This window comes from Lepidochelys olivacea, assembly GCF_965140295.1.
Source record: "Lepidochelys olivacea isolate rLepOli2 genome assembly, chromosome: 1".
NCBI lineage: Eukaryota > Metazoa > Chordata > Testudines > Cheloniidae > Lepidochelys > Lepidochelys olivacea.
Genome location: NC_140411.1, coordinates 52,696,794 through 52,720,786, shown reverse-complemented (window position 1 = coordinate 52,720,786; position 23,993 = coordinate 52,696,794). Strand labels below are relative to the sequence as shown.

Here is a 23,993-nt window from a genome sequence, read left to right as displayed (position 1 = left end):
TTGAGTTTAGTGTCCCTTCATTAAGTCTTCTCTTTTAGTTTAATTGAAATTGAGATTGAAAAAACCCATTGTTGTTTAAAGTGTTGTTCTATCCTGAAAAAAATAACTGATTTATTGCCTTGTAGTGACTTCCAAATTGAATGTGTTCACTTTACAAGAGCAGATTTTCTTCCCCCAATTGCCAGAACTGCAAACTCAGCATGGAATATACAAGTCAAGCCAGGTTCTTTCTGGCCCATGTATCATTGGCAATAAGGGGGTCTGCAATCAGAATTTAGCTAACAGTTCTGTTAATAGAACAGGAGTACTTGTGGCACCTTAAAGACTAACAAATTTATTTGAGCATAAGCTTTTGTGGGCTACAGCCCACTTCATCGGATGCATGCAGTGGAAAATACAGTAGGACGATTTTATTTATTTATAAATAAATTTATTTTCCACTGCATGCCTCTGATGAAGTGAGCTGTAGCCCACGAAAGCTTATGCTCAAATAAATTTGTTAGTCTCTAAGGTGCCACAAGTACTCCTGTTCTTTTTGCGGATACAGACTAACATGGCTGCTACTCTGAGTTCTGTTAATGATACACATGTCAGAGTACAACCCAGCTCACTGCGAGTGAAAGTAATCAAAATGTATTTGTCACTAAAATCAGAGAATTCTGAAGAAACGCAGGGCACAAAGGTCTTGAGTAAGAAAATGCTATTTTTCCACAGTGATTTTACAGAATAGACCGCACTTCAAGTTCACTTATAAAAACAATGGTTCTCCACTTATTTAATTCTGCAGAATACTTTATAAGAGAGACCAACTCTTTCATTAACCACTTCCATTCTCAATATCCCATTCCCGCCATCACTCCGGCAACACTCTTTGTTTTGGTGGCCTTGCATACCATGGTTTGAAGTCCACTGATTTAAATGTTTAGGATTTGCAAACATAGGTACTTAATTTTTGCCAGCAGTGCTTGTACACACACCTGTTGAATGCAAAAACTTCACCCTGGTGTGCAAAACTGGCCTTTAAGCTCTTAAAAGTTCTACCCTATGGAAAGAATACCACTGCCTTCCAACCACACCAGAACTGGAAGACCATGCTCTTCCCTCATCTCCATGCATTAAATAGGGCCCTGCATCTCCTGCTTGCAAGGACTGGCCTGTCCATTATACCACAAACATGTAATAGATGGGAAGTTGAATTGCCGCTCAGTGATTCATCCACAAACAGAAACAAGATCCCTTCAACCACTGCCCAAGTTGTGTCCATCCCCTCACCTAATCTTTGGAGGCATAGTAAACCCTGCCACCTCTTAGTTCCCCTTGTCTGCCATCTTTTTGGTTTTATAGCCATTCTTTGGTCCCCCATCAGGTGGCTGGGCTTCTGGGGCTCAATGAGAGAGACCTAGGCAGCCATATTGTAAAACAGTCAGAGAGGTACTATCTGATAGGTCTGCTCAAGTTCCAAACTCTGGGCCATTTTAGGTCTAAGTGACTACCCACTGCCACTCAGTTTCCTATGACAGACCCTCCATCTCTCTCCTCCCCCCAGAAGGTCTACTAGCAAGTGTGAGATGTGCCCTGACTGCAGCGCCCCGGACCTTAGGGGTGAGCAATCACTTAAAACACAGGCAAGTTTTGCAGGAGCAACTTACTTAGCCACCCATGTTTGAAAATTTGTCATGCAATTGGGTTTTGTGTTTGGGTTTAAGTTATAATCCAGTTTTCACTCAGCTAAACAAGAGAAGTACTGAAAGTACTCACAAAAGGTTATAAAGAGAAAAGCTATTCTTAATGATTTCATGGGAAAATCAGTTTTCTACTACTTTTCCTACTCTCTTCCTCCTCAACATACCAACACACCCTTGCATGCTCTTTCTCTCTCTTTTTTACTTAAGAATTTCTGCAGATTCCATGAAGTTTAATCTGATGGTTTGCTTTTTCTTAGTTATGATAATATTCATGCTTTAGGAGATTTTTTATAGACATAAATTAATCTGAATTTCTATGAGCACATGGATTAAATGGGTTTTTTACCTATATATGGGGAGGGGGAATAAGGGGAGAATGGTCCTAATCAGATGTTAATATTGTTTCTCTGAATATCTATTCTATTTGTTAATATTTAATTGAAAAAACCTTGTTATACCGTGCTCTGCAGGCACCAAGGAAAGTATTTCTGGAAAGATATTAATTGTTAATTCAACAATTGCTGACTGTTTCCCTTGCACAGCACATGCTGTTGGAATTGATTAACCATCTGTTATTGACTGACTTTTGAAGACCTGAGTTTAAATCAAATTCACACACAGGAAAGAAATTCAAGAAGAAAAGGCTTGTTGTAGAGCACAGTTGCAGTTAATATCACCCTGCATTAATTGACAGTAACATGTTTGACAAAAGTGGCTGCTGCAAATACTGCCTTCATTTCATGGTAGGCATATCGTTCCCTGCTTTTTTTAAAGTGCTCTAAGTGTAAGAAAAAGCACTTCATAAATACAAATATAAACATATTGCAAGCAGTGCTTGTAAAACAACTGCAGGACCTGGTCTCTGGCACTTTGCCTTTCTGCACAACAAAACAAAATTATTATTCAAACTGAACAGGGGTTTAGTCAACTTAACAAGCAAGATTTACTATTGAGTTTCCTTTACTGCTCAGGGATACGATTTCACTTTCACAGCAGAAAAGAGATTATATCATTTACATAACAAGGTAATAAAAAATTGGTTACTGTATTTTACAAACTTACTGCCTTATGTGCAGATGATAAAAATTACATTCTGATGTCTGACTTAATTCCAGAAAAATCGGAGAATCAAGAGATAAGGGTTGAAATTGCATCCTTACATGCCCCCGCCTCATCCCGCACCCCACCCCCATGCGCCCAATATGCCTACGTAATGGATGGTTGCCCTGATGTATGAATAAGCTAGGCAGAGCTTGGCAAGTTATAAAAAACTAGTGCTTCAGAGATAACTTAGAAAAAATATTTTTCAACCACATTAACACTTTAAGTGCCGTCCAGCACCTCTCTCTCCTCTTTTAACTTCAGAAACACTTATCAATATAATAAAACTCAGTGTAGTCTAATTATACCCCCTTTTTTTTTAAACTGAGGACAAGGTAGACTGCCTGACTGCCAACAAAATTATTCTGCTTTATATTAGTTGTCTCTATATTAATGTACTGTGTGTGCTTCCTTTTTCTTTTCTTTTCCTTTTCCTTTCTTGAGTTTAGGCTTCCCTCCTTTTCTTTTCTTTTCTTTTCTTTTCTTTTCTTTTCTTTTCTTTTCTTTTCTTTTCTTTTCTTTAACTTTAGGTTTGGTCTTTCCCTTTTTCTTTTTGCTTTTAGACTCATCTTTCTTTTACTTTCCTTACATCTGAGGCTTGACCTTTCCCCCTCCTCTTTGGGCCAGATACTTGACTGATGTTACAGCTGAGGTTTAGGAACATAGGAATATTAAAACATAAGGATTGCCATGCTGAGGTTCATCAGAGGTTCATCTTGTCCAGTATTCTGTGTCTGACCATTGCTAGCACCAGATGCTTCACAGAAAGGTATAAGAACCCCACAATAGGTAGGTTTCAGAGTAACAGCCGTGTTAGTCTGTATTCGCAAAAAGAAAAGGAGTACTTGTGGCACCTTAGAGACTAACCAATTTATTTGAGCATAAGCTTTCGTGAGCTACAGCTCACTTCATCGGATGCATACTGTGGAAAGTGTAGAAGATCTTTTTATATACACACAAAGCAATAGGTAGATGTGAGATAATTTGCCCTCTACATTAGGTCTCATCCTGATCTCTAATAGTTAGAGATTTGCTTAAGCCATGACACTTGCGGATTAATATCTCTTCTAAAATTTTGAAGAAACCAGTCCTTTCACTTAATCTTCTCTTTTGAGCTTAATCTTGGCCCCTTTCTCCTCTATCTTCTACTTTATTCTGTTTGAATTTTTTCCCCTGGTTTTCCAAGTTCTCTAACTCTCAATTCCTCTGAGTGGTTGATTCAAAGAGTCTTGATGCATGTAATCAGATAGTACAGAGGAAGGTCTGTATGGTCCAGATTTGTCAATGACTGTCTTCAAACACTCTAAGTGAGCTGGACTTTTAAAACCCAAAGTGGGAATGAATCTGTGCTGGACAACTCTAATTTGCATTCTGGAATGAGCTAATTTTGCTTTCATTTACAAGTCCTCTTATCTTTGCAGCTTGCAGATTTCTTAATTGTGCTGCTGAATCCTCTGCTGAGCTATTATAATTTTCAGCAAGATGCTTTTTAACTGGACTGGTGGCAAAGGTGCTGAAACTTTGTCTTCATTTTGCTCACAATCAGACACTAGCTGTATTGCCATGTTCATTGTCAATCTCACCTCTTTCTCTTGTTCTTTTCTTTTGTGCAACAACTACCCCTAGTTTGGAGGTCTTCCCAGTGCTGGATAGTGTACCCTTCTCAGACTTTTATGGCCTTCAGCTTCTTATGTGAGGTTCATTTTCAAGAAATGAGGGGGCATCCTATACCCACCTGTCTCCCAGTTCTTTTTTCAGAATTGCTCAAGTTTTCTGCTTTTGTTTCTTTGTGAGCTTTTTGTTGAACCTCATTTTATTACAGTTTGCATCCTTCTGTTTCCCTGTCTTGCTCTGTGGTAGTTACTCAGATTTCCTAATATAATATGTGTCACACAGATTTTTCAATGTTTCATATACCATTCTTTTTATCTTGACCTAGGTCCAATATGTCCTATGCCTCTTCCCCCATATTGTATATAAAAGAGATATACTTGGTATTTATTGGTGTAATTGACAAGTCCTGATGCAACGTGAAACTGCTCAACACAGTTTATGCATTTTGGCTACGCTGATTATAATCAGTGAAATTAAAGCTTTCTATGGGAATTATACTAGTGTCAAACACTATAGTACAAGACTGTTGAGTTGGATGCCAATGACCATCAGATTGGCTAAACAATCATGAGGGGTTTTATTTTATTTTTTTCAAATATTTTGGGTCTCTTTATTTTTCTCCTACTTTTTGAGCCTCTAGCAGCCATGTTTTCTAGCTTTTCTCTGTAACCACAAAGGCCAGAAACTGACTTTTTTATTTTCCCCAGTGAAAACTGAGATTTGCATGATTCAGGCCCTGGGGCTTAAGGAAAAATACCTAATAGAATGCAACATAGGATAAAATCATGAGAGTTGACAGTGCTTGGAGTATGGGAAATATTTTCTCCATTGCCCTGGGAAAATAACTTCTGTTCCCTTAAGAACACTCTGCTTTTACTTATTTTTTCTCCTTTCTGTTGCTGGTGTCCCTGCTAGGCAGCTTGATTTTTCTCACTGTTTTTGCAGATGTGGTCCTCTCTTTTTCTGTTTCTGTGGGATCTAGGCTTTCTTGATGGACCTGCTCTGCTTTTGGCCTGTGGGCCAATTCTTCTGCAAAGTAACCTTTTATTATTTCTCACCCTGCCTGCTTTTTCCTTACACTCTTTATTGAACTTGGGGTTCTCCTGCCCTCTTGGCCATTCTCAATCACTGTAATATTTTTTCTCTCTTATAGCTCACTGCTGATAATAGAGCCTGATATAGTGGCTGCCTGAGAGTTTGAGAATGGAGAAAATAAACACTCTCCTCACTTCAGAGGAGTTTCACTTACTTTCTCTTCCTTCATTCCTTTCCTTTTGTTTTCCCCTCCCTCGAGGTGGCATCCAGCCAGCTCTGGCACCATGTCATGTTATGGTGTAGGAAGGAACACAGAGAGAGGCATGGGTGATTGCAACAGAGTTAAATAATTTTAGTGATAACTGGGAAGTGACATAGATTGTCTCCAGTGCAGTAAGACAACAATGTTAACTCATCAGATGCCTTCCAGCATAATAGTGTATCATATTTTCTGCTGGGGGACCCCAGTATTAACATCAGGAAGTAGAAAACCTAGAATACTTGACACATTCTATAAGGGAGAAAGGTCTCTGAAGTTAATGTTTTCAAAGATTTCTGAGAGGTGGAAACAGATCCCTTTAATGCACTGATATATATGCTGGGTAGATAGATACATTATGGGAAATAATTTCATATTTAATTCTAAATATCCATATCATTTTGGATTGAACTGAGATTGTGGATATGGTTTTGAATGTAGGTTATTTGTAATTATAATAAATGGCAGAAAGGATTGGTACCCAGCACAATGGATGCAGCAGGTTTGCAACGTAGGTGCTAAGGAAACAGGTTGGCTGTGCTGGAAATGTTGCAGAAGCAGCATGCTTGGCTACAGGAGAGGAATGGGTTGCTTCGCTTCATATTTTCCTCAGTCTGCATCTTTCAGCTCCGTTAGCTGACACACTGAGCAGTGTTGACCAGCTCTGAATGGGAGGTATGCCCAGCCTTCTGTACCTGGGAGGAATGACACCACAACACAAGGTCTTTGTCGATAGGAAGGACCTCTGTGGGGCCCTCACAAAGTGGCACAGTGCTGCTATTCACGTTCTAAGAAGATTATTAAGTGGTGCTGTCTGTGTACAACAGGAAGTTGTTAATGTGCCATGGTTGTTCTGTTCCAGGGAGGAGACCTTTTTGATGCCATTACCTCCACTAACAAATACACAGAGCGGGATGCCAGTGGGATGCTGTACAATCTGGCCAGTGCCATCAAATACCTCCATAGCTTGAACATTGTTCACAGGGATATCAAACCCGAGAATCTACTGGTAAGTGAAAGCTCTATTTACTGTATTGTTACTGTTAACTTGGGAGTGAATGAAAGTGTACCTCTGCTCTCAGTGAAATAGTCTATGCCTTTAGCCTTTTAACTTAGTTTCTCTCACATGCTACTCTTTTCATCATCAAAAGGTCTTTAAAACCAAACAGCAGTCACAAAAAATATAGACGTGTAGGCTCCTAGAAGTTAAACAGTCTATGTCTTTAGCTAGTCTTTGTCCTAGGACACTAGTGCAGGATTAGTCCATACAGTGAATTTTTGAGTGTGTTTTCAGTACAAATATTTCATGCAATAGGGCTTTAGGCACTTCCCTTGGAATAAATACTTTGCACCTTTACATAGTACCAAGCTACCCACCCCGCCCTACACAGGGAGATTAGTAGCAGTATTTCAATTTACAGACATACAAACAGAGATTACATGATCTGCCCAAAAACATGTAGTGTGTCAGTGGCAGATCAAGGAATAGCACCCTGAAGTCCATCTCTGACTGCTCTAACCATGAAACAGTCTAATAGATCTTTTGGTTAGAACACTTTCCTTGTTAGACAGTCTAAACCTTCCTTTTTCTAATTTAATGTCATTGCTTTTCTTCTGAGGGCCCAGTCCAACTCCCATTGAAGTCACTGAAAAAACACCCTAAACAAATCCTCTCTCTCCTTGGGGGTCTACATATTTCTTGACAGTTATTGTGTCCACTCTCGTCTTTAGTTCAGTCTTTGCCAGCAAATTAATGTCTCCAGTCCCTTAATCATTTTTGTGTTTGTTCTCTGAATTTATTCTAACTTGCTGAGAATTTTCAGTATCAAGGCGCCCATAACTCTCTGTGTTTTAAAGCAATAACATAATTTAGTTGTAAAGAATGTAAGTTCTCAGCTGTGCACTGTCTGCCATCATCTTCTGTGTTTAATATTGTTTGGCAATGGAAAGCTGTTACGGGAAAGTTGGTTCAAGTAAATCTTAACACACTTGCAGAGAATTGGGTTTGTACAATTCAGAACTCCAGTGACAGCTGTCTGTATAGTTCTAGCCATTCTTGGCCTAGTTTTTCATAAAATGCTAAAACCATGTAGGCCAGGGCTCTCATTAGACATGAACATGTACACCCCTATAGCAGTCTTAATGCTAGTGTTCTAGATGGCTGCATGCATAAGTTATAGCAATCAAATGTCGGGATTCATTAATGCCGTGACTTGGAATGTGCAGGAAGATTTCATGGAAAAAGACTCACCATGCTTTTGTATTCAAACTTCTTAAATTCCTAAAGTTTGACAGCAATAGCCTGAAGCATTTTTAATTTCTTTCTGCCTCCATCCTCATTATTCCCTTGTTGGTAATACCCACTGGCCTATCGTGAGTAATCATGTTGTTGTTCACTTTATTCAAATTATTCCAGAGTGTATTTTCCAGTCCAAAGAACACAAAGGTCATATGCTGCTGTTGATACTAAACAATGGCTAGAAGGCACTAAACTTTCCACAAAGACCATAACTTTCAAAACAAGCACTTGCATATTAAAACTACTTCAGCTCCACTGATTTAAAAGAAAAGAAATATAAAAGGGTATGTGTGCACTCCCATAGAACTTATCAGGTATATGGGGGAGCACAGGAAGCTCGATACTTTGTATGATAAAATTAGGCAGCACTCATCTGATAAATATAAAGGATCTGATTCTCATTTACACCAAAGCCCCTTTACTCTGCTCTGGCAGTGTAATGGGGTATTAATGTACATGGAAGTCAGGTCTCTAGGTTGTTGGTACATACTGACATCAAATGTGTTGTCTCAGCACTTAACTCCACATATATCACAAAACATAGAATTGTAGGGATGGAATGGATCTTGAGAGGTCATCTAGTCCAGCCCCCTGTACTGAGGCATTACCAAGTGTATCTAGACCATCTCTGTCTGATGTTTGTCCAACCTGTTCTTAAAATCCTCCAATGGTGAGGATTCCACAACTGCCCTTGGAAGCCTATTCCAAAACTTAATTATCTTATAGTTAGAAAGTTTTTCCTAATATCTAATCTAAATCTCCCTTGCTGTAGATTAAGCCCATTACTTCTTGTCTACTTTCAGTCAACATGGAGAACAATTGATCATCATCCTGTTTAAAACAGTCCTTAACATATTTGAAGACTGCTATCAGGTGCCCCCTCAGCTTTCTTTTCTCAAGATTAATTATTTTAATCTTTCCTCATAGGTCTGGTTTTCTAAACCTTTTATCATTTTTTTTCTTTTGCTCCCTTCTGAACTCTCTCCACTTTGTTCCCATCTTTCTGAAAGTCTGGTACCTAAAACTGGACACACATCAGCTCAGGCCTCACCTGTGCCTAGTACAGCAGAAGAATTACATGTCTTATATATGACAGTCCTGTTAATGCAGCCAGAATGGTATTTGTCTTTTTCACAATGGTATCAAATGATTTGCTCATATTCAATTTGTGATCCACTATAACCCTGACATCCTTTTCAGCGGTACTACCACCTTGCCAGTTATTCCCCATTTTGTAGTGGTGTATGTAATATTTCCTTCCTAAGTGAAGTACTTTGCACTTGGCTTTGTTTAATTTCATCCTGTTGATTTCAGACCAATTCTCCAATTTGTCAAGGTCACTTTGAATCCCAATGCTGTCCTCCAAAGAGCTTGCAACCCCTCTCGTTTTGGCGTCATCCATAAATTTTATAAACATATTCTTCACTCTATTATCCAAATCACATGTTGCCTAATATCGGACCCAGGACTGACTCCTGCAGGACCCCATAAATATGCCCTCCCAGTTTGACTGCAGACCATTGATAACTACTCTGAATAGGGGTTTTCAAACCAGTTGTGCACCCATCTTATAGTAATTTCATTTAGACCACATTTCCATAGTTTGCTTATGAGACTGTCATGTGGGACTGTGTCAAAAGCCTGACTAAACATGTTTTGACATAATAGATTGCCATGACATCAAGTGATCTCGCACTGTAAGAAAGTCAGCATTTGATCCATTGACTACATTACTGCTCTAAAGTTCACCTAGAGTTTGATAGAGAGGGAGAGTGTGGTCTTTAGCACAGTGCTCAGAGCTAAGAGTTTCTAAATTCTAAACAAAAAGAAAAGGAGTACTTGTGGCACCTTAGAGACTAACCAATTTATTTGAGCATGAGCTTTCGTGAGCTACAGCTCACTTCATCGGATGCATACCGTGGTCCGATGAAGTGAGCTGTAGCTCACGAAAGCTCATGCTCAAATAAATTGGTTAGTCTCTAAGGTGCCACAAGTACTCCTTTTCTTTTTGCGAATACAGAATAACACGGCTGTTACTCTGAAACCTAAATTCTAATCCTGTCTCTGACAGTGACTCTCTGTGGCCTTAGGAATCTCTTAACCTTTCTGCCTCAATTGCCTGATCTGTAAAATGGGATGATATTTATTTATGTCACAGATGTAAGATGAGGATTTGTTTCTTAACATTTTAAAAACACTTTGAAGTTGGTAATTTCTATACAAATGGTAAGTATTGTTATGTTTATTGTCCATTTTAGCAGAAAACTCTCCATGAGCTTTCAGTGTGCTTAAAGTCTGTAATGCTGTACCTATGCATCCACTTGCTCTGTTCTCTGGAGGAAATACCTTCCATGTTTTAATTGGAACATTTTTCATAATTGCTGCTATTTAACACATTTATTTTGTGAAATCATGGGATGTCTTTATAGCCATATAATAAACCCTAGAGAACAACTTCTCTGGCTGTTGCCATCTGCAGTGATCACAAGAGCAGCTTAGAAAATACTGACAGTCTTTGTAGTAATAGGATACATATGGTGGCACACAATTATGTGTTTCTGCATTCAATTAGTGTTGTACAATTACCCAGTTTTATTGCTTAGTTAAAACAGTGAAAGCACTACATAGTGGGTAATTTGCACTAATCCCCATCTCTCTAATTGCCCTTCAGTGTTTAAATGCAGTAAAACATGTATAGTGTTTGTTCTGAATGAGATGAGCATTAAATTATCATTCACATTCCTTGCGCCTTGAGTGGCAATTAACATACCACTGCTTCACATTAGGAGCACTTCTATAGAGAGCGCTAAATAGAGGTATAACAGGGTGGGGAAAAACTATTCTGTTTTAGTGTTACTAGAAAATCAAGTGAAATAGTCTCTCAAGGAAGTAGTAGAAGCCTCATGCCTGGAAACAGACTGGACAAAACCCTAGAAAATTTACCATACTGCACAATTCACATTGGCAGAGGAATGGATTCAATGATTTAAGAGGCCTTTTCTGTAATTAATTGCTCTGATTATATGATTCATTCACATCGCCAGTGAAATTAATCTGTAAACATGCACTAAATTAACCAAACTTGGTGAAGGCATTTACCACAATAAATGGCAATTGCATTAAGGAAGAATACTAGTTACAGTGGCTTCAGCCACAGATATCTAAACCACTTCTTTACATTTTCCACCAAGTGTCTATTTAAAGTTTCTTGTTGCTAGCCTTTAATTAAAATTGCGGTTGAAATTAGATTTATTGCTTCCATTTCAGCAAACACTTCATTTCAGGAACCAGATGTATTTAACAATCTGTGTTTTTAATAAAGCTGAAATTACATTTTTAATGGCCTTTATGCCCATCTTTTGCTGACTTAATAACAGAGAAGTGTGAACCCATTTCAGATTGTTGATCCTCTCACATAACAAGATCCAGTTTCATGAATTTATTAAAAACAATGAGAGGAACAGAGGATTTCTGTGAATGCTGAATCTCCCCTCATAACATAGAAGACATGATATAATATGTTGCATAGTCCTACAATACAGAAAAGTGACGAGGAGGTTTCTTAATCTTTCTATGCAATTAAGTTGTACAGCAAATAAGGAAAAAAATACCTTCATAGGATGGCTAGTTACGGTTGTTTCTGGTGGATCCCTAGCACACTGTTTCAGTTGATGAGGAAGGGATCTTCTAGGAAAAACTTCTGCACGAAGTGAGCAGATGACGAGTCTCTGTTAAGTGTACTGCCCATTTTTTAACTAAAATCGCAGAAGTTTCTTTTGCAGGAATTTGTAATTCAGTGACACTTTTGTTTTGGCAGTGGCTGTTCAAGATGGTGGTGTACATGAGATTACTCTTGTAGACTGAACACATTTTTTAAAATGTCGTTAGATTAAACTGCACTAAATTTCACCATAAACCAACATAAAAATTGGGAGAGAGAGCCCCAACCAACTACTGCCTTAAGGGATGATTTGCTGGCTAACATTTTATTTTGATAAATGTAATTATTTTATTTTGAATATTTGTTTTGATATTTGAATATTTGTCAGTGTTTAAGTACTGGGGAAGCAATGGAAATTTGAATTTTCCTATTGTGGCTGCTATCTTTCTGTACTGACTGCTTCTAGAATATAAAGTCTCCTCTTGCACTGATTAAAACAAAAGAAAACAAAAAAATTACAAGTAGCATTTCGCTGCTGAAGAGATGATAATGTAGGGAAGGATTTTCAAGAGCACTCAATACTGGCCTAACTCTGCTTCCATTGAAGTCAGTGAGAGTTATACCATTGACTTCAGTGAAAAAAGAGTTATGCTAACACCATGCACTTTTGAAAATTCAACCTTTAGTGTTTTGCAAGCACTCAAAAGTGAGCATAAGTGCTTAGTGACGTAATATGATAGCTGAATGTGTTGTGATCTCTCTAATGGCTTGTCCATTTGGAGAATAAAAGCCTACTACTGCTGTCAACAAATGGAGTTACTCTTTTAGCTCAGAAGTTCAAATCCCTGTACAAGCCTCTCTTTTGTGTATTAATTTTAATAAGCTACCATGGTTGTCAGACTCAGTAGGGATTTAACCCATGAACTTCAACATCAAAAGCACAGGCCTCTACTATGCTACCATACTTTAGCTTTTAACAAGAGAAAGATTTTGTGCTCTTTGATGATCGGCCACTAAAAGGGGATCCAGCATACTTAGCCAGTTACACTGGGTATGTTTTTTTCTTAGAAGAGAGACTATATATGAATGAAACCCTCCTAATCACTGTGGATTTTTTTTAAATGGGCACTTATCTGTATTTTGGGAAGTGAAGGAGAGAATCTGAAAGCATACTCAACTGAAAGGAGTCTTTCAGGAAGTTAGCAAATTGTTCATGAGTTCATTTACATAGAACCTTGCTGATCCTGTGGATTTTATTTCTGGTTTAGGTTTATGAACACCAAGATGGAAGCAAGTCTCTGAAGCTGGGAGACTTTGGGCTGGCAACAATAGTGGATGGACCTCTTTACACAGTCTGTGGGACCCCTACATATGTAGCCCCTGAAATCATTGCAGAAGCTGGGTAAACTATTTGCAGTAAAGGTTCATTTAAGTGTGCAAGGTGGAATATGTTCTCATCAATATATCAGTTACAACTCTTTTAATTTAGGCCTTTTTCCACCTTTTATTAGGGGTTAACATGGCAGTTTTTAACTTCAAAGTAGAAAGTCCTCAAATTAGCACTGAGGCAGTAACTAACCATTTATTTTACCCCTGGAGTAAAGGTAAGAAAAAATTGCCGTCAGTGACTACTAACTGTTGTTTTCTGTGCTCTTCCTTTGTCCTGTACTGTCCTTTTCCTTAGGATCTATTGTGTAGAGCAAACATCCCCTGGGGTGAGTGACCCAAGGCACCTGTGCAGGCTTCCTGTAAGGAGAGGTCAAAAGAGTCCTACTCTCATCCAAGATACCAGTACACTTTATCGTCTGTCTTCAGACATTCTAATCCAATGTGGTTTTAAATTGTAAACTTCTGCCTTGTATCTGAAAGCAGAAATTGGTGTACAATATAGAGAAAATTCAGCTCAGACCATTTAATAAGAATTTGTGCACTGACCGTTTTCTTTCAGTTGTGTACTGTAGTTCATACAGGTGTGGTATCTCTAATCATAATACCTCTAACACTTTTAGATATGGCCTGAAGGTGGACATCTGGGCAGCTGGTGTGATTACTTATATCCTGCTGTGTGGCTTTCCTCCATTCCGTGGGTATGGGCTATCATCTTTTATCCAAATTGTAACAATGTACCTCTGTACTGTGAATGGTCCATGTTCGTGTCCTACACTAAGAGATCTTCTGGGGTGAGGGGGGTGTGGGAATCTTTGTTTGCAATGCTGTGTTATTTTTTTCCATGCTCTGCCTGTTAATTTATACAAACTTCATAAATCTCCATTGTGTTACTGTAAAAACTCCAGTCTCTTCTCATTTTATTTATTTCAATGTAATCTATCTTGCAAAAGAAATGCACTCATTCCAGGCTCTCGGTGCCCTTGACAACCAATTAAAATATATGATGAAATCAGCAGATTACCCCAGTTACTCACCAACACAGTAAGCAGGAAGCAGTAAAATGTAAACAAAATGTAAGCCTTCCAACAGAGATTTACACCTGTGAGCAAATTCAAAGCCTCCCCTCACAAATCTCCCCTCTCCATTAAAGCAAAGAAGAAGGAAGGGCTGGGCCTTGCCTTAAAGATAGGCAAGCTCAGAAACAAAGAGGGAAGGTGGAGGGAGCTGACAGAGGTTGCCCTACAAATTGACTGTTTTTTTCCCCCCCTTCTCACTTGTGCTCCATCTCAAGTGCCCCTGCAGTTCACAATGGTGGCCGTATGGCATGGGGAGAGGAACTGGTTCCAAAAGGCAAACTTAGTGAACTACAGTTAAAAGCATTTTACTTGCTTTTTAAAAGTTTATGAAAACTACCTCAGGAAATAAATCTTATGTTTTGTTTTGTGTTTGTTTACTTTACAGATGTGGAGATGACCAGGAAGTGCTTTTTGATCAGATTTTGATGGGCCAGGTGGATTTCCCATCTCCATACTGGGATAACGTTTCTGATTCTGCAAAGGTAGATTTACAAAGTTGGTTCTCTTCCGTTTTATCCAAGGTGTCGTGTATATACGTTGTGTGTGCAAAGAGACTGTAAAACTACTGTTCTTTTGTGTCCCTATATTTGAGAAGCTTTAGGTCTAGACGTGCCTAAAGTACGTATGTGTCATCTACTACATTATTATCGGATTATTGTCTATGTCTTAGACTGTAAACTGCTCTGGGCAGCACTTTGTTTGTATTTGTGTCTTATACAGTGTTAAGTGAAGCCGAATGAATAAATGATTTTTCAGTTGGGTGGCTAAATCAAAAAAATCAGAAAAAAATCTTTTTGTTTTGGGTCAACCCAAAATGGAAATGTTTTTGGGGTCAAATGAAACATTTAATTTTGTTAGCAGGTGTTTTTTACTCTTTAGTAATTAAATCTAGCTAATTTTTTAAATGAAATGTCATTTTGAAAAATATAGATTCATAGATAGATTCATAGATACTAAGGTCAGAAGGGACCATTATGATCATCTAGTCCATCCTCCTGCACAATGCAGGCCACAGAATTTCACCCACTACTCCTGCGAAAAACCTCTCACCTATGTCTGAGCTGTTGAAGTCCTCAAATCATGGTTTAAAGACTTCAAGGAGCAGAGAATCCTCCAGCAAGTGACCCGTGCCCCATGCTACAGAGGAAGGCGAAAAACCTCCAGGGCCTCTTTCAATCTGCCCTGGAGGAAAATTCCTTCCCAACCCCAAATATGGTGATCAGCTAAACCCTGAGCTATGGGCAAGATTCACCAGCCAGATACCCAGGAAAGAATTTTCTGTAGTAACTCAGATCCCACCCCATCTGTGTTGAAACAAAACATTTAAAAACTTATTCAAAATGTATCCGTTTTAAGGGGGAGGGGCGAATCTATTTGGCAAAGTCAATCTGAATTCACAGATAGTTGTGGTGAACCTGACACTGCATTTTTCAGAGAATAAACTATTTGTGTGAAAGTTTTTGCCCAGCTCTAGTTTTAAGCATCCTGTCAAACCTATTGAACAATTAAAACTTCCAGTAACTTGGATCATAAATATGCACATCTTAGATTGAAAACTCCTTGGGGGCAGTAACTCTGCTTTCTATGGGTTTGTACAGCAACAAGCACAATGGCAGCTGGATTCCAATTGGCACCTTCAGGTGTAATTGCATTATATATACTAAATAATAATAATCTGAGGAAAACATGTCTCATGATTAATGACATGAAAGGATTGTCCTGATATCTCTCTCTGTCAAAGAACCAGGCTCAACATTGCCTGTAACTCCTGAATGTTGCCAGGATAAGAGACTCTGACTTGTTCTGTCAATCCATTACAAGCAGTTCATTTTTTTTAGTCCTCTATTTTAAAACCAACTTCCAAGTACAGTAAAAGCTGTTTTATCCAGCACTTCACCAACCGGAAAGTTCTGTAAACCGGCATTTCTGATCTTTATTGAAAGTCTGGTTTATAGTCCAGTTGGTGCAGGGCTGGCAGGAGGTTGGGGTGCATGGGCTCTGGGAGGGAGTTTGGGTGTGAGAGGCAGGTTGGGGCGCAGGAGGTGGTGCAGGGTGCCGGATCTGCGGTGCACTCACCTCGGGCAGCTCCCGCAAGTGATGATCTGTCCTGGCTGCTCCTGCATGCTGCCTCCGCCCGCAGGCGCTGCCCCCATAGCTTCCATTGGCCATGGTTCCCGGCCAATGGGAGCTGCACAACCAGCGCTCAGGGTGGGGTGGAGACAGTGACAGAACTGCCTACCTTGCCTCCACCTACAAGCAGCCGAGACAGGTCGCTGCTTGCAGGAAGCCACCCGAGGTGAGTCCCCCCTCACCCCCCGGATCTTTCACCCCAGGTCCCTCCTGTGCTCCAACCCCCTGCCCTGAGCCCCCTCCCACACACAAACTCCCTCCCAGAGCCCATGCCTCGCACCTCCTCCTGTGCTCTAACCCGTAGCTCAGCATCCCTTCCCACACCCAAACTCCCTCCCAGATCCCGTGCCCCGCACCCTTCCCACGTCCCAACGTCCAGTCCTGCACCCAAACTCCCTCCCTCTTAGTTAACCAGCATTTTTCACTTACCGGCACCCCCCATTCGTCCAACATGCCGGATAAAACATTTTTACGGTAATAAGGAAGAGCTTGATTCTGAGATGAGATGAGAGAACTGTGGATGCACAGTACCTTTCAGGATTAGTCCCTAACACAGTTAAATACACTTACACAACAGGGTTGAATTTGGCCCAAGAGTTCAAATTCTCTGGAGCAGTCTCATTGGTGCACTATAGTAAGAGGTGAGGCATTCTGAGTTACAGTAACATTGGAGTTGATTGGAGTTTCATATTTGCAGTCCATTTGAGTTGGCATGTGTATAACTAATAGATTTCACCCAAATACTTTCCTTAAGCTTGGGAACACCAACACATAATCATAGGATGAATATATGCAACACTGTCCTCTCCTTGCTCTCAGTATGAGCACTAATTTATCACAAAACAATGTCAGTGTTTTCATCTGGGGTGTGAGGATTGAAAATGACATATTAAACGCTGATTCTTGATTCCTCTAAACCACTGCTTTGTACTGTTTTTGGAAATAATATGGGAGGGGATGGGGGTGGGATTTTAGTTTCCAAGCTAGTGAAATTAACATACAGGATACAGTACTTGGAACTGAAAGAAAACATTAAGTGTTAGTAGGAGTCTTCTAATCCCTCCCTTTGTATTGTGGCAAGCTTGATTTCATCATACATAAGACATCACTCATCTGTTAAGAATCAGCTCTAGTCTTCAATATCTCTAATGACAATTCCACAGCTCCTTTGGCAAGCTTGTTCCATTACCGAACTACTCTATCTAGTTAGTTTGTTCTAATATTTTCCATTTTGATGCATAAACTCATTAGTTTCTATTCCGCTCCCATTTATTATTGAAAATAATTGATGTCTATCATTTCTGATTTCCCTTTATATTAGCATCCCATTACTGTTATCTTTTGTATAGATTGAATGTACTCACTGATGGGAAAAGAAATGCATTAAATGCTGGTAGGAAACTGAGAGGAAAATAGTAAAGAAGAATTTGAAATATTAAAATAAAGGTTTTAAGAGTTAGAAATATTTTTTTGAAAATATCCACTTTGCTATTGATATTGGGACCTGGAGAAAGCCAATTTTCTCTAAAGATGATGCAGACTAATCTAGAATTTGGCTATTTTCTAAATGGGCAACTAACCTGATTTCATGCTCCCATCTGTTTTATACCTTATGTGAGAAGTTCTTTCCTCTGCAAACCGCTGACTACAAAAGTAACTCAGCACTATGATCTTCTAGCTTTTCAATTTATTATTTAGCTATTGATTTAGAAGCTCAGCTTACAGTTCAGCAGTTGACAGGTTTTTTTAAATAACCCTAGTATATTTCCACCCTGTATAATTCTCTCACTCATTGAATACTGTACTTTACTACAATCAATTGAAGATCACTTCACTGAATTAAGTCTTTTGTTTTTCTTCATAAAAATGTGCTCTAAACTGGATCTTATCTTCCATTTCACAGGAACTTATCACAATGATGCTTCAGGTAGATGTAGATCAGCGATTCTCAGCCTTGCAAGTTCTCGAACATCCATGGGTTAATGTAAGTAATTTCAGGACTGCAAATTCTTGTTTTAGTCTTGTAACCTTTTAACTGTTTGCCATCAAATACTTTAAATGCCTCTTTGGAGCCAACATTTTCTAAAAGAGACACAGGTAATGACCAACTTACTGTGTGGTTTCACTGGAAGTGAAAGTGCTTTGTTAGTATACAATTAAATATTTTTGTGCACAATGCTCTGCACTCTCTTCCCCCAGTATCTTGGGCCACATTTGCAACACACCTCCTTAACTGCACCTGCAAACGCCGTCAATTTCCCAAAGGTCAGTTTGCAGGTGCAGTGATACATTTTGTGCACGTAAATCAGATTGGCTCACAAGTCTTGCCATCGCAACTAAGGGATCTTGAAATATAGTCCATGTTTTAAAGCTGGATAATTCACCATTAAGTACAAAATCTTTACAGTCAAATATTTAACTTCCAAATTTGAACTATAAACGTGTGGTAATATCAATTTAATCTATATTAGTGTGACATTTTCATCTTTAGATCAATGCTCATTTGTTCTGAACATATCATAAAATTGATTAACAAAGAGGTGGCATATGGATAAATCTGATATAGATTAAGAAGGCCTGGGCCTGTTTATGCTTTAATGTTGAGACAGGGACACTGTTTAATATTAATTATTTAAGACTATTTAATATGTTTCAAAATATTTGGATAAAAATGTAAAGAAAAGTGGGGAGAAGAATCCAGATTCCAGTTTAAAAATGAAGATACAGAAAAGCAAAATGAGTACAAGAAAAAATATCTTAATTTGCATATTGCAAGTTCCAGTGTGGAATTCCTCCCTAGCACATTTGTGTGATTCAGTACTTCCCCTAGTATCCAAAAAGAGATCACTGACACTTAAAGGGAGTGTAGTTCCAAGAAGGAATATTTGTAATTCAAATATACAGACTAATTAAATAACAATATAAAAAAAATAAAAAAGTGTCCAAATAGTTTACACACCATTTTCAATTAAGGAATATAGTAAAGTACCTACAAAGTACATGCTCAAGTAGTTATAGTCTCCATTCTGCTGTTCAGATAGAAGCAGTTTTTAACTGTAAATACTTCTGAACTGCACAGCCCCTTTGTCATGTAAAGCTTATAGACATCCAGTGCAATATATAATGAGACAATTTAGCAATTTTATGGTCACTTTAAGGCAGAAGATTGTGGTGGTGGTGGTATTTTCTTTCCTTCTTGAAGGATATATTCTTATCACACAATGTTTATATCTCAATTTTAAATTTTTGTTCAGAACTGAAAGATTATTTATCTCTGGATTGAGAGGGAGCTGTGGGACGAGGGATAAGGTAAAGATAGAAAGTGTGACTTACTAAGCAGAATTTCTGCCTCATGGCCAGCTTCTTCCATGGTGTAAATTGGCATAACTCCACTGAATTTAATGGAGCTCTGTTGATTTAACATCATTGGAGGATCTGGAACTTGAAAGCTTCCCCCCCACACCCTTTTAGTTAAATTACACTCTGATGCATTTAGTAAACAGTTTCAGCAAGCTGTATGAAGTCAGAGGTATTACTTCCGTTAGTGCAGAGGTCCCCAAACTGTGGGTCATGCCCGCCAAGGGGGTGCGGAGGAATGTTCCGGGGGGGGGGAGGGGGAAGGAGCACGGCGGGCCTGAGCCAGCCCCCATGTGGGGTAGGGGAGGGAGCAGCATCCAGCCCCACTCCGGTTCCAGCTCTGCCCTGGCCCCAGCCCCTGGCTTCCAGCCACAGCCCAGCCACAGCTCTGCACCCAGCCCTGGTTCTGGCTCCGTCCCCAGCTTTGGCCCGTGGCCACAGCCCCACTCCCGGCTCTGGCCCTGCCCCCAGTCTCGTCCCTCTTACCTCTGTCTGTGTCCCCCCAACCCTTCAGGACCCTGAGAAGTTTGGGGACCACTACTTTAGTGTTGCAAGTCATGCTGTTGTTCATATTCTGCAAGCATATCACAGTGAAAACATATAGCACTCCTGTTTGTACTACAGGAAGTATTTTGTCCTAGTTCTACAGGGATTTTTGTCTCCCTAATCATTCCTTTATAGCATTCCACATTCAGAGGTCAGTAAATCATCTTCAGCTATATACTAGTCACCATTCAGAGCTAATCAGGCTATAAATACCTTTTTCTTGGAGTAATGTAAGTATTTGCTAGATAAGTTTTCTGGAGCTCAGCACATGCCTATCACATAAGTATGCGCTGAATTTGAGGCACCAATTTAAGGTCCATTGAACTAAATGACTTATACCTCAAGTGAAATACATGGTTAGGTGCTGTCCTGAATGGGGATGCTTTCCTGAACTGGGGCCCAAGTATGTGTGTAAGAGAGAGAATTCAGAAGGGAAAACTTGTTTTTATACAGAGGCAGTGTGAACCAAGAGAGAGAACATTGGACTGAGAGTCAGGGGACACATTTTCCATTCCTAGCTCTGTCATCACCTTGAACCAGTCACTTTCTCTCTACCTCAGTTTCTTCATCTTTAAAATTGGGGTAATAATGCTTATTCATATTTATAACAGCACTGGAGATCTACAAGTGAAAATTTTTATTTTAGCTGATCTTCATAAAATATTCTGCTCCTTTCTAGAAGGAAAGTAAATACAAACCCCCATATAATATGTGGAATAACACTTCACTTTTCTAATAAATCTGTTCAAATACCTCTCCTTAGTACCAAAAGCTATATAATATTTTGGACTTATTTATAGTTTTGAGACCAGTGAAATAGCACTAAAATTGTGGGTAGTGCTGGCTGGAAAATAGAAATAATTTTTCATGATAATTTTCATGATCAGTCTCATTTTTTTCTCTTTGAAATTTCATTTTGGCATTCTGCCTAGTTGTTCTATGTAAAAAAGTATTTGTCAGCTGTAAATTACTGTTGCACTTGCAAGTGCAGCTTTTTATGACTGTTTATTAAATGATTACTTTGTAAATTGATGACATTGCTGGAATTTAGTATGACAGCTTCAATAGGAGACAACCCTCGTTTCAGTTTAAATTTTAACAATAAAAATAGCTGGACTCTCTTAGAAACAACAAAACTTGTAATGGTCAGAATCAGACCAGTAAAACAGCTCCTATGTCAATAATGTCCCAGCTGTTTTCAATTTAATAAACAAAACCTGAAAAGACTTTGGCTAGTTGCCATTGAGACAGATGGAGATCCTGGATTCTGAATGCAATTCAACAGCAGTTCTCTGCCCCCTCAATTTAGTTTATTTGGATTTGTCTCTCATATACAGAACTCTTAGAGCTAGAAACAAATCCACTGTTTTATACTTCCTCTACTGGGACTCTTACTGTTTCCTTTGCCTGCTCATATTCATTGCAAAACTAAGGAATTATAAAAGAGGCTGGAGGCTTGGGAGCTAGCATTTTAAACACTGGAAATATTATATAATCCAAAGTGCACCAATGGCAAGTTATGGTACAAATATACCCTGTTCTTGACTTCTGAGTAATAAAAATGTTTAACTTACTGTAATTCAATAAGTTATAATGGTGAAAGGGATTACTTTTTGTAAACCCTTCCCCTGTTATAATGATAACCCCAAAATGGATTATTTTCTGTACACGCCAGCCTAAAAAGGATTAGGAAACCTGTAGCTTTAAAACATTTCCCTAGATACACTGGCTCTGGCTGCCTGTATGTGAAATAAATAAGTAACCATCAGTAAATAATACTAATAAACTGAGCATTCATAAGGAGGTTAATTTAAAAAGACATTTCTTATTTGGCCGCTGCAATATTTTTGGTCACACCATAGGGCACTGCCCAAATCTCACTTGAAACCTTAAAGGAAACAAAGTCAACAGGCTTTTCCAGGGCTTTTATTTGGTCTAATTTTCTTCTGTTATTTATATAATGACCTCTTCCTATGGCACAATTAGCACTGGAAAGGAAACCTCTTGTGATTCATCTTGTGAAATGGATCTGAGTGCTTCAGGGCAGTAGGAGTCTGGCAGTCCTGAGCTTTGCTTAAGATTTTTAGCACAATTTCTTCTTTTTTTTTTTTGGATCTTTACACGTCCTGTTGTGTAGCACAATGCAAATAGCAAGCAATGTTCATATTGATTATTATATACAGGAATGACACCAGCAGCCTCTCTCTGGCTCTTTTTTCTTATTTTAAAACAAAACAAAGCAGGTACTCTGTTGAGCAGCAACTATCAGTGTTTGCTGGAAAATCCAAATTAGAGAGGGAGGACAGTAAACAATTGCACATTGAAATAGTACGTTGTAAATCCTAAATCAAGGTCTTCAAGAGTGAAAAGTGATTTTACGTGCTTCAGTTTCTGGGTGTCCAATTTCTGAGACACTACAAAGGGGCCTATTTTTGAGAAAACGGGTGTTCAGTGTTTTATGAAACTCAGGCCCCTTTAAGGTGTTTCAAGATGAATATCCAAAATCACCAGTCACTCTTGACTGTTTTGTCCCTAGTACTATAGATTAGATCCAGTACCAAGGTCCAGACCACTTGTGGTTAATGCATAGACTGGAACACTCATTAATGAAGACTGACTTTGGGAGGTTAACATTTACAGTGTCTTGACCAAATTCCTATTTGGAGCATTTAGCCTACATCCAGTTCCTCCTGCAGTTTCTTGTGGGTATGATATTCTTCTTCACTTCCTGCCATAAACTGTGGTGTAGCATTGCTGTTTGATATTAAACAGCTGCCATGTTTCACCCGAGATGTGTGGCTATTTTCTAATGTTGGATGACGTGATTCCAGTTTGGATCCTGAATACCAGTATATTTGTAAAGTTAAACATCAGCTAGAAGCAATAATAGTTAGAAAGTGTTGCAGTGACAGATTAATTAATATTTTATAACTTTGCCACACCTTGAGCATGTCCTTGCAACAAAGCCCGTTGCCAACTGTGCCCACATATCTATTCAGGGGACACCATCACAGGGCCTAATAATATCAGCCACACTATCAGAGGCTCGTTCACCTGCACATCCACCAATGTGATATATGCCATCATGTGCCAGCAATGCCCCTCTGCCATTTACATTGGTCAAACTGGACACTCTCTACGTAAAAGAATAAATGGACACAAATCAGATGTCAAGAATTATTCATAAACCAGTCGGAGAACACTTCGCAATCACGCAATCACAGACATGAAGGTCGCTATCTTACAACAAAAAAACTTCAAATCCAGACTCCAGCGAGAAACTGCTGAATTGGAATTCATTTGCAAATTGGATACTATTAATTTAGGCTTAAATAGAGACTGGGAGTGGCTAAGTCATTATGCAAGGTAGCCTATTTCCCCTTGTTCCCCCCCCTCCTCCCCCAGACGTTCTCGTTAAACTTGGATTTAAACTTGGAGAGTGGTCAGTTTGGATGAGCTATTACCAGCAGGAGAGTGAGTTTGTGTGTGTATGGGGGTGGGGGGTGAGAAAGCCTGGATTTGTGCTGGAAATGGCCCACCTTGATTACCATGCACATTGTAGGGAGAGTGGTCACTTTGGATAAGCTATTACCAGCAGCAGAGTGAGTTTGTGTGTGTGGTTTTTGGAGGGGGGTGAGGGGGTGAGAGAACCTGGATTTGTGCAGGAAATGGCCCACCTTGATTATCATACACATTGTGAAGAGAGTGGTCTCTTTGGATGGGCTATTACCAGCAGGAGAGTGAGTTTGTGGGGGGGGGAGGGGGCGGAGGGTGAGAAAACCTGGATTTGTGCTGGAAATGGCCCAACTTGATGATCACTTTAGATAAGCTATTACCAGCA

The 23,993-nt window shown here is 39.2% G+C and overlaps 1 protein-coding gene across 4 annotated transcripts in view; it reads left to right on the top strand.

The window, feature by feature from the left end:
- DCLK1 (doublecortin like kinase 1) overlaps positions 1-23,993 on the top strand; it is a 333,830-nt gene that overhangs the window by 287,790 nt on the left and 22,047 nt on the right. For all 4 annotated transcript variants that reach the window (XM_084631441.1, XM_084631440.1, XM_084631439.1 and 1 more), the window contains 5 exons: positions 6,557-6,703; positions 12,923-13,056; positions 13,664-13,741; positions 14,505-14,601; positions 18,153-18,233. In XM_084631441.1, coding sequence (XP_084487567.1) covers positions 6,557-6,703; positions 12,923-13,056; positions 13,664-13,741; positions 14,505-14,601; positions 18,153-18,233 — 537 coding nt within the window. The remainder of the gene's footprint in view (positions 1-6,556; positions 6,704-12,922; positions 13,057-13,663; positions 13,742-14,504; positions 14,602-18,152; positions 18,234-23,993) is intronic.